This window comes from Equus asinus, chromosome 20, assembly GCF_041296235.1.
Source record: "Equus asinus isolate D_3611 breed Donkey chromosome 20, EquAss-T2T_v2, whole genome shotgun sequence".
NCBI classification, from domain to species: Eukaryota; Metazoa; Chordata; class Mammalia; order Perissodactyla; family Equidae; genus Equus; species Equus asinus.
Genome location: NC_091809.1, coordinates 71,384,070 through 71,397,652, shown reverse-complemented (window position 1 = coordinate 71,397,652; position 13,583 = coordinate 71,384,070). Strand labels below are relative to the sequence as shown.

Sequence of the window (13,583 nt, the reverse complement as noted above, 5' to 3'; positions counted from 1 at the left end):
CTGCCAAGTTATAACAGGAGAGGTACTGACAGGCTACCTTGTTCCCTGATGTCACCTTGACTGATCTGTCTGTATACCAAAAAAAAAAGTCACCTTTAGAGTCATATCTCTGGGAGTAAAAATTAGAACCGAAATATGAATATTTATGTGGCAGAAATACATTCACAGTGACCTTATTTATGAACAACAACAACAAAATGGGATACATGGTTGAGAAAATGAATCCATCAAAAGGGCAACATTAGAATGAAAAAGAGCTTTAGATCTGGGTTTGAATCCCAAATTATGGCTTTACCACTTATTAAATATGAACTAAATAAGCTTGCTTAACCTCTACACGTCTCAGTTATTATTTTTTCTTATCTGTGGATGGAGCTAATATTGTCTGTTATAAAATATTATGTGACGATCCAATGAGATAATATATATAAAAGTACTTAGCACAGTCTCTGTAACAAAGTAGTTGCTTGGTAAGTGTTCACTGCATAAAGGATGAAACAAGTCACTAATGACCATTATTGTAAAAGCACAAATGGTTCTCTAGCAGAGAGAAAGGGTGAGAACACATAAGCTTGGGTTGGTGATGGGTGGAGAGGCATCAAGTTGGTGTTGGGAGGTGGCCACGAGTATGAAGAAATTGCATGTCTAAAGTGAGGGTTAAACAGAAAGAAGAGGCTCTGGAAAGGAAGACAGGAGAGCTGGAAGGTGGTCAGCTGACAGGTCCTCCGGGTAAGCCTCTTGCCTATCAGCCTCGTCAGCCCATTTCCTGTCACCTGCCAACACACATTTTACATGCTGTAATTCTCTGCACACGCCATGTTGGGACATACCTCTGTTCATGTTGTTCCCCAGAACAGTATATCCCATGGTTTTCACCTGGCTTGCTTAATCTTCCATCCTTTTGGATTCAACCTAGGTGTTGCCCTTCCAGGAAGCCTTCCTGAAACCTCCAGATTGGACAGGGTGCCCTCTTTAGTGACTTCTGACTGCCTTGTGCATTCTCTCCTTTATTATTTCACGCACAGTAACGAAATGTGTATGAGCTGGTCTTCCCCAGCACTCTGTGAGCTGCTCCTAAGGGCAGAGTTTGTGCCCTATTTATCTTTATACTCCTAGAACTCAGCAATGTACCCAGTATATAGTGATTACTGTGAAGATACCGGTTGGAATTAACTGGACTGGACCAAGGCGGGAAACATCAGGATTCCTTGCCTATATCATGAGATTTTATATGAGATTAGGCATACAAAAAAAAAAAGAAGAAGAAGAAGAAGAAGTATACAGAAAAGTAGTTTAAATTCTCATGATTGCTAGTTATAATAAAATGATAGTATTAATAACTATAATAAATATTATAAATAATAAAAATGAGTCTGGCATATTTTTTTCTCACAAACAAAATCTATATAGATATTTAAAAATCAACACTAAATAGAAAAGATTTCAGGGAGCCCTGAACAGTCACATTTTATCTCAGAGGCTTCTGCGTACTTTATTCTTGCAGCCAGAAAGCAAATCAGATCAGGCTCAGCTGAAGGTTTGACCCTGTCAGGAAAGTGCTGTGCAATACAGATCCAGGGAAAGTCCTTTGGGGTGGGGCGCACACTCCACACCCGATCAAGCCCAGCTTTTGTCAGTTCAGGCTATGATGTATTAACAGCTGGAATGGGGCACATCGTTCAACGGTTACCTCCATGGGCTCTCAAGCCAGCCTGCCTTCATTCTAATCCTCCCTCTTCTGCTTACTCTCTATGGGCTTGAGCAACCAATTTAGCCTCTGCCTACCACAGTTTCCTCATTTGTAAGACAAGGATTGTTTTGAGGATTAAAAGAGTTAATATATGTCAGAGGGTTAGAGCAATGGCTGGCCCATAGTGAGTGCTCAATAAATATAATTATTCACTATCTTCAGCCCTTCTTTGATCACTGGAAAATGCCAGCGTAGCTCAAACATTGTTATCCATCCATCTATCAATTTGTTTACTTAACAAACATTTTCGAGTGCTGACTATGTGCCTGGAACTGTGCTGGGTGCCAATGGCACAGAAAATGAATAACACATGGTCCCTGTACTTAATACGTTCATGGTGTAGTGTGTGAGCGTGTGTGTGTGTGTATAAGGGAGTCTTACAATTAAACAGGTAATTATAACACAGGATGATAAATACTCTATTGGGAGAAGTATATGGCTCATTTGGATCATAAAGAGGGGGACCTCACACAGTCCCAGAGGGCAGGACAGGCTTTCCAGTAGAAGTGATTCTGAAGATGAGTATAAGTTGGCCACGTGAGAGTTGAGGGTGGGTGGAGCAGGCGTATTTTTTGTTTTTTTTAAAGATTTCATTATTTCCTTTTTCTCCCCAAAGCCCCCCGGTACATAGTTGTATATTCTTCGTTGTGGGTTCTTCTAGTTGTGGCATGTGGGACGCTGCCTCAGCGTGGTCTGATGAGCAGTGCCATGTCCGCGCCCAGGATTCGAACCAACGAAACACTGGGCCACCTGCAGCGGAGCGCGCGAACTTAACCACTCGGCCACGGGGCCAGCCCCGAGCAGGTGTATTTTATACCAAAGTAGCTGCCTTGATAGAGGCCTGAAAGCAAGCAGCTTGTGAGTGGGTGAGTATGGAAAGTCAAGCAGGGGTGACTAGATGCAAGGCTGGCCAGGGGAGAAGGAGTCATACCTCCAGGGGCCATTCCTGCCAGGTAAAGAAAGTCTGGCTCTGTCCTATCCTAGCCACTGGATAAGCCCTGAAAACATCTTAGCAGGGATTAAAGTGTTTAAATAGTTTCTCTTGTTTGAACTGGTTCCTTTGGAAAATTTTTCTAATTCCCAACATGTAGAATGTACTGCTTCTACGTTTGGGCCCCTCTGGTCCCTTCTAGACTCCTATCATGGCACGCTATCACTTAATTGGACTTATCTGTTTCTAATTGTCTTGGGAGACTGAAAGTTCCTCAAAAACTGTGTTCTGTTTATTTCTGTCTCCCCAGAATCTGTAACAGTGTTTGCCATAGAGGAAGTACTCAAGCAATGGAAGCTTGATTACAAAAAGGTCTTGTTTTAGAAAAAAAGTTTTTGTTCTTATGTTTTTAGAACAAAACATTATCTGGTAAAATCTGGGAAATCAAGTAACAAAGTGAGTGGTCTTGGTCATAGTGATGGCAGTGTGAGCCCTATGAGATGCTGCCCACCAGATTCATCATCTGTCTAACACTGAGCACTGCTATGTGTCAGGCACTGTGCTAGGCACTGAGAAAAATATAAATACTACTAAGACAGCATTAGATAGCTGTGAAAATATTGTGTATATACACCAAGCAACCCCCATATCCCCAGGGTTTAGCACAGTGACCGGCAATGCTCCGTTCTCAGTAAATGTTTATGAACAAATAATAAAAGAAGAAGCTGTGAGGAACAAGTGCTAAATGTCCTAAGAGTCCAGATGAGAGAAAGTGTGAGATGGAGTTCATTGAGGAACCCAGGCCTTGGAAGATAAAAAGGATCTAGAGAGATGGAAGGAAGAGACAAAGGATTCTAAAGAGGGAGAAATAGCATGAACATTAGTTTATCCAGACTAATAACCCCTTAATGAAACCTGAGCAATTGGAAATCATCAAAGCTCTGATAATAGTTGAAGTGTATTAGAATTCATACAAGAGAACCAATTTTCCAGGCAAATTGTAATTTGGGCAATGGATGTGAAGGCCTAGTAGTCGCTTTAGCAGACAGCCTAAGTGGGCCCTCACGACAATGTTAATTAAAGCAAAGTTAATTAGTTAATTAAAACAAAAGCAGCAAATGACAGTTTCTAAAATTAAGGTGGAGGCAAAACTAATGTTCTGCCCCCTAGCTAGAATTCCCAGGGGGGGTTGTACCTTCTGAGAAAATTCATAATTTAGAGCTATAGGACTCTGTCATCATTTTAGCCCATGGAAGGCCCCCTTCATCTTAGAACTTCAGCCCCGTGACCCTGGAAAGCCTGAATCTTGTGGAGCCAGAACTTTAAACTCATCAAATTCAATGCTTTATTTAGGTCAGAACTGGTTTTGTGTTCATTTGTCAATTTGCAGCTCAAGTGAAGGGCTTAAACGGAAGCATGGCATTATCCGCTTGACAATGATTTGATGCTGCACCACGGCGTGCTGGAAAATTAGTGTCTAGAACCAAAATGTTAATCACAGGGACCTCTATACATTGATGGCATAAATAGTATGTTTCTATATAAAAACATCTATAGTGACTCACTTCCTTTAAAATAAAAATCTCCCTTTGCTATTTCAGCGAATTGAATGACTGACTCTGGGCACTTTCCTTTTTCGTGCCCTAGGGTGAGCCTATTTAACTTCCCAGAAAACTGCTAGACCTGTTAGAATTAGCTCTGTTCTTCCCTCAGGTGCTCATAGAACAAAAGTGATTCTTTCTCTATGAGTAGAGGTAGAAAGCGGTGTTTCTGGCTCCTTCTCACTGAAGATGTGAACTACTCTTCAGGTCCCCAGAAACATGTCTCCTCTTTTGGCTATGACGATGTTTTCCAAAGTGAACCCCCTTTGTAGTATCAGTTCTCCAGAATGTTAAGAGAGTTACTTGAAAAAAGGAGTCCTGCATTCAATAAGCTTGGGCAAAGATTGAAAAGAACTAACAAATGAATGATTTGTTTCTATACTGTAAGACCTCTCAGTGTTTATCTCCAAGAAAAGAATAGTCAGAGTTTTTTCAAACTTGTTTGACCAAATAATCTTTTTTTTCATGGAGCAATTTGTGAGACTAGCTTTCCAAAGAATACATTCTGGGAAATGCTTAGCTCTAATGCCAAAAAACTACAGGCTGAATTAAAAAGTGCTCCGTAACTTACTAGTCATGAGACAATGGACAAGTGCTTTAATCATGCTGGACCTCAAATTCCTCATTCGAAAAATGGGAATGATCATTGCTTCTACTCTCAATATTTTGTGACCACTAGACAATTCTATTACTATGACTACTACCACTAATATCACTAGGTACTGCCACTTTCCGTGGTAGACACTATTTATTGGCTTATCGGACAAGCACTTGACACCCCTTCTCCTTCTCAGTTTCCATTATAGAAGATGTAAAAGCTAAATGCATGCTTTCTTATACTCTCTTGCAGGTAGGCATTGCTATATGAGATAGTTTGGGCCAATGAGACATAAAGGCAATTCTTATGGGACTCTGAGAAGACTACTGTTTTCCCTAATAAAAGGACACAATGCATGGAGCTGTGACAGCCATCATGCAACCATTAGAAAAAGGCCTGGAGGTTAGCAGAGATGTTGGCTCTGGCATCACTGAGCCTTGGAGGATGCCAAGAACAGTCTACCTGCATATTTCTTGTAACATGTGGAAATGAAACCCACACAAATCCTATCAGTCTCTGAAAATCAGGCTTTCTCTTACTTGCAGGTGAACACATTTCTAAAAGTTTTATCTGTTTATCTATTTATTGAGTGCCTTCTACACGCTGATTAAGCATTTAACACTTATCACTTCCTTTACTCCTCACAACAGGCATTATCATCTCCCATTTTACAGTTGAGGAAACAGATTGAAGTACCTTGTTGAAATTCACGCAGCTGAATTTGAATCCAGCTGTGGCTCCAAAGCCAGAACTCTAAGCTAGCCTGCTATATTTGTATCTGCTGTCTCTGTGTACACTGCTCCAAGAGCGTGTACTAACTTTCGGAAAGGTAGTCACTTTAACTTTGGGAGATCTTATGTTTTTCATTCTAGAGTATGCAATGTGTCCTCTTTAAAATGGGGCCCTTGCTGTCTGCCATGAGATGTGGATGGGACCTGCACAGGCCTTTTCAGAAGCAGAGCCCGGACCCAGTCTGGGTTAACAGCAGCCTGCTTCTCCACACACCAGATGGAAGAGAGCAGAAACCGGCTGGGCCTAGCAGAGCAGCCGCTCTCCCCAAAGCTCTACATCTAAAGATTTAAGTTACTTCTTCAAGCCCACATTAGATCCCAATAGATGAGCTCACTGGCACATTATAGAATTCAAGCCTGAGAAGCACAGCTAATGAAGGTAATTTAGAATAAAATGTGAAAATATTAGAAGCACTCAAGTTCGCATTTCCCCATTATTTAAGCTCCAGTGTGACAGGCAATGTGAGACACACTGGCCTTTATAAAACTGTAAACTAAAAGAGGAGATAAATTCATATATAACCAGTTACATCCTTCAATGCGATAAATACTATATTAATGTTCTGATCATCTTGATTTTGGATCACAGAGAAGAAATCCTTAGTTTGAAGCTCATAGGAGGCATAGAGGAAAGGAATTTTAGTTTGGATCGATTTATTTCTTAAGATTACAGCTTAAAAGGGGGGAGCAGGTATGGGGTGTCTGTGATGCAAGCATTTTATAGCTTTCTCTGGCCTTTCTTCTTCTCCATATCAAAAGTAAGTTCCAGCCTGAATATCCTGTTTAATGGCAAAAAAGAAGTCTCTATATAATCAGATTATAGTCTGTCTCAGCTGGAATCACATGGATAGACCAATATTTGCTGCAACTGCATAGAGAAAACCCAACAATTGCCAAACTTCCCTCCTTGCCCTCTTTCATATTTAAATACTCAAATGTATTGACTGCAAAGTCCAATCATCAAGAAACACATGACACTGTAGGGAAAACAGGTTAAAATATTGCCCCAAATCCTGAGAATTCCTGTTTGCTATTGGCACTATGTATATTTTGTTCATGTTGCCCCTTTATTTATTAAAGTAGAAATGAAGTAGTTGAAAATAGTAATCTGATGCTACTGGAGGAATGATAGAATTATAGCAAAACATGAGATCAATGGACGGGATTAATGACCCGATTCTTGAGCAGAAACTGATGCCCACAGGAGTGCAGGGGGTATTTGTGATACAGATCAGTGTAGGCTTAGTCTTATGAAAATTAGTAAAACCACAAGGGGGTAGTAGTAAGCACACATGAAGACAAGCAAAAAATACCCCACATAACTACCTTCTCAAATCCATTCATTCAACAAACATACCAACAAATGATTACTGAGCATCTTCTATGTGCCAAACACCCTTCTTGTAGTTCCAGGCACTGGAGGCACAGTGATGAGCAAGGAAGACAAGTCCTCCACTCCCAAGGAGCTTCTTCTGCCTTCACTGGGACAAAGGGTGTGCTCTACAGTCTGGCAAGGAGCTGGACAACGTAAAGATGGAGATGCCCTGGAAAGCCTAGACAGTATAATCAATGTGTCTATAGTTCTGTACTGCCTTTTATGATGCTCTCTTCATTATTACGATGAGCCTGGTCGCTTACCTGACACAGAGATTTTCAGGTGTGGAAGAAGAGTGATACTTGTTAACTTAGTTAATAATAATAGCAAACAAATAAGTGCTTACTGTATGGCATATACTTTATATGTATTTGCTCATTTATTCTCACAACTATTGTATGAAGTATGTATTTCATTATCTCTATTCATCAGAGGAGGAAATCGAGGCATAGAGAGATTAAATGATTTGCTGATGGTTACACAGCTGATAAGTGATGCTGCCAGTATTCAGTCCCAGTGCTGCCTAGCTCTGTACTCTGCCACCTTCCATATGATACCAGCTCAACACATGGTTGACATAAGGGAAGCCATACTATAGAAAAGAAACCATATTGTAACTTTAAATAACCTCTGATTAACTAGCCCAGACATGCTCTGTAGATTTTGTGGCCCCTCCCAGCTGCTTTAACAGGATAACTTCGTTCTTTTGAGTTCTCTAGGAATGTCATGACCACCCTGGGCAGAGAGTCCATGCTGATAGCCATCAATGACACCTGAAAGATCAGGGTATAGGGCATTGAAAACAAAGGACTGTCAGGAACTGGGACCAGAAGTCTGCCCCACCCAGAGACCAACCATCTCCCCCACCTGGAGACCACTCTGAATATAACTGGCCTGTAGTCTTTGTTCTGTAAGATGGTTCTTTCGGACATGAGTTGGCCATCTTCCCTCTTGCTAGCAAGCTGTAATAAAGTCCCTTTCTCTCCTCCCACCTTGCCTCTTGACTATTGGCATGTCTTGCAGTGAGCAGAGGACCCCGTTTGGGTGGTAACAAATACAGTATCTACTGTGTGCCTGGCCTTTACACACACTATTTCCCTCTTTACAATCCTATGATGAAGATGATATGATCTCAGTTTGGCAGGTGAAGAGGGAAGAAATGGCGGCGCCAGTGTTCAGACTCAGGAGAACTTGGCTACAAAGCCTGTGCTCTTCACCGTCGCTCTAGGCTGTCTCTCTCAGAGAGAAACACACTACTCTAGTGAGGTTTGGGGTGCCTAGGCACAGACTTACAATTCCATCCCTCTAGCAATCTGTTTGTTTTATCTGTCTGGATGTCCTGGAAGATTTTATTTGAAGAAAGAGTTTAAAGAAAGGCTGATAAAGTAAAAGTTTGAAAAAAATAAGTTTTCTTAGACAAATAAAAGGCTGATCTTGTGGAAGTTTCAGAAAAAGAATGTTTTAGAGAGGAGTCAGGAAGGCAGATGGAATATAGGCCAGCAGGTTAGGTATATGGAAGGCCTTCTGTGTATAGACCATGATGACATCGTCAGGACTTATTGAAGAAGTAGAAGACACGGCTCTTCCCCTTGAAGTCTGCAATGTAGTTGAATACCTTACATAATGTGTGTGGAAAGAGACGAGAGGCATACAGGAATTAGAAAAGAAGTGAAAGAAGCAAGGTTACAAGTCAATAATGCAAATGAATTGGGCCATGTGGGAAAATCTCCAAGTATCATGAGAGTCCTTTCCAGTCCTCAGCAGACACAGTATCTTTACCATCACCATAAGTCAGCCTTTGAAGGAGGGCTGGTAGAAAAATTGGGTTTTCATGCAGGCTAAATGATAATATAAGAGAATTGTTGAAGCAACAGTATTTAGCTATTTATCTGTATTTGAAAGATATTTATCTTCCATTTATTTATCTAGATTTTAGGAAAATTGTCAAATCTCTGTAGAGTGAGCAGATGATGTCCTGACTAGCTCTTTTGATATGACTTCTTAAATAGAGGAGGTCTTTATTCCGAATAAAAATCTATGCAGTCTTTTTAGTCCCTCCAAATGTGTTCCCAAGCCACTGTAAGATGATCTCATTGCCTTTTGAAGTGCCTTAGGGGGCATTAATCATATAAGGAAGTTCCCCACATGGGGATAAATCATTGGCTGTTGGCCTCAGATTCTTTCCACATGGTAATTGGAAACAACTACCTATGATACTGAACTTACGGGGCTGGGATGGGACGATGGGCAACAGAGAAAGTGGGATGCTAGCTGGTTGTTTAGGAAGGTTATATGCAAAGCCACCTGTTAGTTTTCCCCTTTCAGCTACTTGGACATTTCCCAGAGTTCAAATTGCCTATTAAGAACTCAAATATAAATGCTCCATTCTCGTGCCTCAGTGGGATGGGCAGTCAGGGACTCTCTGGGCTGGAAAAAGGTTCAGGCTCATGCAAGTGCAGTCAGATGTGTAAGGCTCTTGGTTCTCTACTCTCAGCATGATCTTCTTTGTTAACAATAATCTTCTCTACTCTGTTCTGGTGAACTAGAATTTAGTCCATAATGTATCTCTGTCCCTCAGGACCTGGAGGTCCTTGCCTTGGCTCAATGACTTAACCATTCTCTCTGCCCTCTGACTTCGCGTCCCTTTTGCTGTAACTATTTGCTTTTTTCTTTATCTCAACTTCTGTTTCTGGCCCAGGCCTAAGTAACTGGGCCTACATCTAATTAGCCCCACAAAAACCATTCAATGAGAATGTCCAAAGCTGCTTTCCCAGCACGCTGCCTCCCATAGTTTCATTCACTCAGGTATTTCCCATTTAAAAGACCCAGGAAGCAATTGCCACTGCTTCTGAAATAGGGGCCAGTGCCCCACAACACCCCCAGAACTTTTACCTTAGGGTTTCCCCAGAGGAGCCTCTCCTTTTCCACAGGTTGACTAGGCTGCTGGATCTGCTGGCTGCTGAGGATGACTTGCCATCCCCCACGTGCATGCGCACCACAGTAGACGTGGTGAAGGCGCTGCGCACATTTCTCTCTGGTTTGGCCAGAATGATGTACACCTTTGGCACAAACATGCAGCCCAGTGCCACTGTGGCACTGAGGCTGACTGAGAAACACATGGTGATGATTTTGTAGTTGCTGCCAAAGTAGATTGGCACAAAGGCCAGCCATATAATGCAGGTGGTGTACATAGTGAAGGCGATATACTTGGCCTCGTTGAAGTTAGCTGGAACATTTCTGGTCTTGAAAGCATAGAAGGTACAGCTCAAAATTAGCAATCCATTGTATCCGAGAGGAGTGACAACTCCTAAGTTGGTGGTATTACAAATCAGGTAGACTTCTCGAATGCTTGGGTAGTCGTGCATTATATCAGGAGGTTCCATTATAAAGAGGGCGACGATGATGCCCAACTGGATGCATATGAGAATGAAAGCAATCACTAGCTGGGCACAGGCACTCATGAATCTGGGCTTTTTGGTGCAGATCTTTTTCTTGCTGCCAGCCAGGATCCTCGCAATACGATTGGTCTTGGTGACCAGGGCTGAGTAGCTCATGGCTGGGGAGAGACCAATGCCAATTCTCTGAAGGTAGCAATAAATCTGTTTGGGCTTTGCAATGAGGCAGAAGGTACATAAGTAGCCCAGGCAGATGCCAGCGAGTATAATGTAGCAGAGTTCCCTGCTGGAGGACTTGACCACTGGTGTATCCCGGTAAATGATGAAGATTGCAGTAACAAACAGGGTGGCCAGCAGGCCAAGGCAGGCAAACACCACAGCTGCAATGGGCTCAGGGTCACCCCAGCGAAGATACTGTACTGGGATCAAATCACAACCTGCAGAGACACAGACATATATTGAAAAAGAAGGAAGACATTTACTAGGGTCCTTTATGCCTAAGTTATAAGCAGCTGCTTATGATCCTTTCAGTTTGTCTCCAATCTACCTTTCTAATATGAGTATTCTATACTATTCGTTTCTTCACGTATTCATTCATTAAATATTTATCTTTATATTATCAAATAATACTCTGTGACAGGAGCTGTTCAAGGTTCTGAAAACAAAATGATGAAGAATTTGTTCCCTGCTCTCATGAAAAATAATTGAGGGTGAGGGGGCTTTTAAAGAATTATTTACTGTTGTGATAAGAGCCATGAAGAAGTCAAGCATGGATCCTGACCCAGTCTGGGAGAGTAAATGCCTCTTCAACAGGAGTTAGCAAATGAAGGTGTTGGTTTGACTGAGTTTGGGGATTCAGTAGGTGTGGCAAACAGAGATTAATTGTAAGGAAAGCACTAGGGGGCATTGGAGGCATGAAAGGAGGCCATGGTACAATAGGGATGAGTGGCCTAAGATAAGGCTGGGAAGTAGGCAGGAGGGGATCTTGCAAGATAGAGAGTCTTGGATCAATAGGAAGTCACTGAGAGATCTATGTAGAGTAGAGGAATTGTCAGGTTTGTGTGTATGTTTTAAACATTCCTTTGGTTGCTGTGTGGATTTTGGATGAGATAAAGGTGTGGACAGATTTGAGAACTATTTGAAGCACTATAGAGCGTTTAAAAGGACATGGGGGTATGTGAGAAGTAAAGGCATCAGGATGACCAACACTGCATCCATCTACATGGCCCTTGGATCCGCTGTACAGAAAAGTTAGGATTTTCAGAGAATCATATGGTTTCAATGTTAAAGAGAAGATGCTGTTAAAAAAAAAAAAAGGAGGATTATAGTAGAGGAAAACTGACCTCAAAGGCAAACAATTGGCCTGTATGGGAAGTGTCAGCACTCCCAAATTTATTCTCTACTCATGGCTTGCAGTTTTTTACATCACCTGATTACACAGCAGAGAAGGTGACAAAATTTGGCATCATTTGGGTTATGTGCCTTCTTTTTAAATTTCTTAGGACAGTGGTTCTCAAACTGGCCTACACACTGAAATCACCTACAGATAATTTTTAAAAATACTGTGGCCTGTGCCACTCATTTAATTGGCCTGGGCATCAGGATTTTTTAAAGGCACGCCAAGTGCTTCTGAAGTTGATGCAGCTGAAGTTGAGAACCACTGCTCTAGAAGGATAATTCCTGCCAGTTAGGTTTTGTTTTTGTTTTTGTTTTTGTTTTTTGAGGAGATTAGCCTCGAGCCAACATTTACCGCCAATCCTCCTCTTTTCTGCTGAGGAAGACTGGCCCTGAGCTAACATCCGTGCCCATCTTCCTCTACTTTATATGTGGGATGCCTGCCACAGCATGGCTTGCCAAGCAGTTTGTAGGTCTACACCCAGGATCCAAACAAGCGAACCCCAAGCTGCCAAAGCAGGAACATGCGAAATTAACCACTGCGCCACCAGGCCAGCCCCTTTTGTTTTTTTAAATAGAAGTGAAATAGCTTTATTGAGTGAGCAGGAGAGGAGTTAAGTAATCTGGAGTTCTGGACATTTGGGGAATGTGGCAGAAATTACTAATTGCCTACAGATATCCATTCTCACCTTCATCCTCAGCAACAGATCTCCAATTTCATTTGGGGTGGTAAAGGATGTGGCTAATACACTACATTTTCCAGCAACTTTTGCAGTCACATGTGCCATGTGACTAGGTTTTAGCCAATAAGATGTAAGCAGAGAACTCCTTAAAGGAAAATGACTCATCTTGGAGAGTACCCTTTTTGCACTTCCCTGCTTTCTCCTTCTGCTGCCAGGAATAAAAACATGATGGCTAGCTCTTGCAGTTATCTTAGACTTCAAAGTAGCTTTAGGGACAGAAAACATGTTCTGGATTTTGGAAGAGAAAAATAGGGAGCCTGAGTCCCTGATAACCATGAAACCACTGACTAGCTCTGGTCTATGTATGTCACATTTACCTTGTTTAAGCTACTTTTTTTTTTTCCTGATATGTGCAGACAAACCAAATTCTAATGAATATAGGTGTAAGATTTTCCTATTAACTTCCCACATCCCATGATCAAGGCTGTTGTAGTAAATGGCTTTGAATATCAATGATTACTGGGAGGTAAGGGAGGCAACAATAAGCAAGGATAACAAAGAAGCATGCGGTTCTTTAAAATATGTCTAAGGGCAGCTCTGTTGTAAAAAGGAAAGGAAACATGGGGGCTGGCCCCGAGGCCAAGTGGTTAAGTTTGTGCGTTCCGCTGCAGGTGGCCCAGTGTTTCGTTGGTTCGAATCCTGGGCGCGGACATGGCACTGCTCATCAAACCATGCTGAGGCGGTGTCCCACATGCCACAACTAGAGACCCACAATGAGGAATATACAACTATGTACCAGGGGGCTTTGGGGAGAAAAAGGAAAAAAGTAAAATCTTTAGAAAAAAAAAAAAGGAAAGGAAACATTCTTTCTTCTTTCCCTTATTCTGCCTTGCCAGTCTCTTTCTTCAAGACCTCAGGTTTCAAATGGTACCATTAGTGTTATAGTTACATTCATTATGGCTTTAATAGGATTTGTGAGTTAGCCTGGGATCCTCAGCACACTTTACATAATTGTTTCTATGGGCAAATGTACTCTTACTCTAAAAACCTATACATTTCATACT

At 41.8% G+C, this 13,583-nt stretch overlaps 1 protein-coding gene across 4 annotated transcripts in view; it reads right to left on the bottom strand.

Moving 5' to 3' along the window:
• GRM5 (glutamate metabotropic receptor 5) overlaps positions 1-13,583 on the bottom strand; it is a 468,644-nt gene that overhangs the window by 51,744 nt on the left and 403,317 nt on the right. For all 4 annotated transcript variants that reach the window (XM_044752744.2, XM_070490466.1, XM_044752743.2 and 1 more), the window contains exon 8: positions 9,939-10,878. In XM_044752744.2, the coding sequence (XP_044608679.1) occupies positions 9,939-10,878 (940 nt within the window). The remainder of the gene's footprint in view (positions 1-9,938; positions 10,879-13,583) is intronic.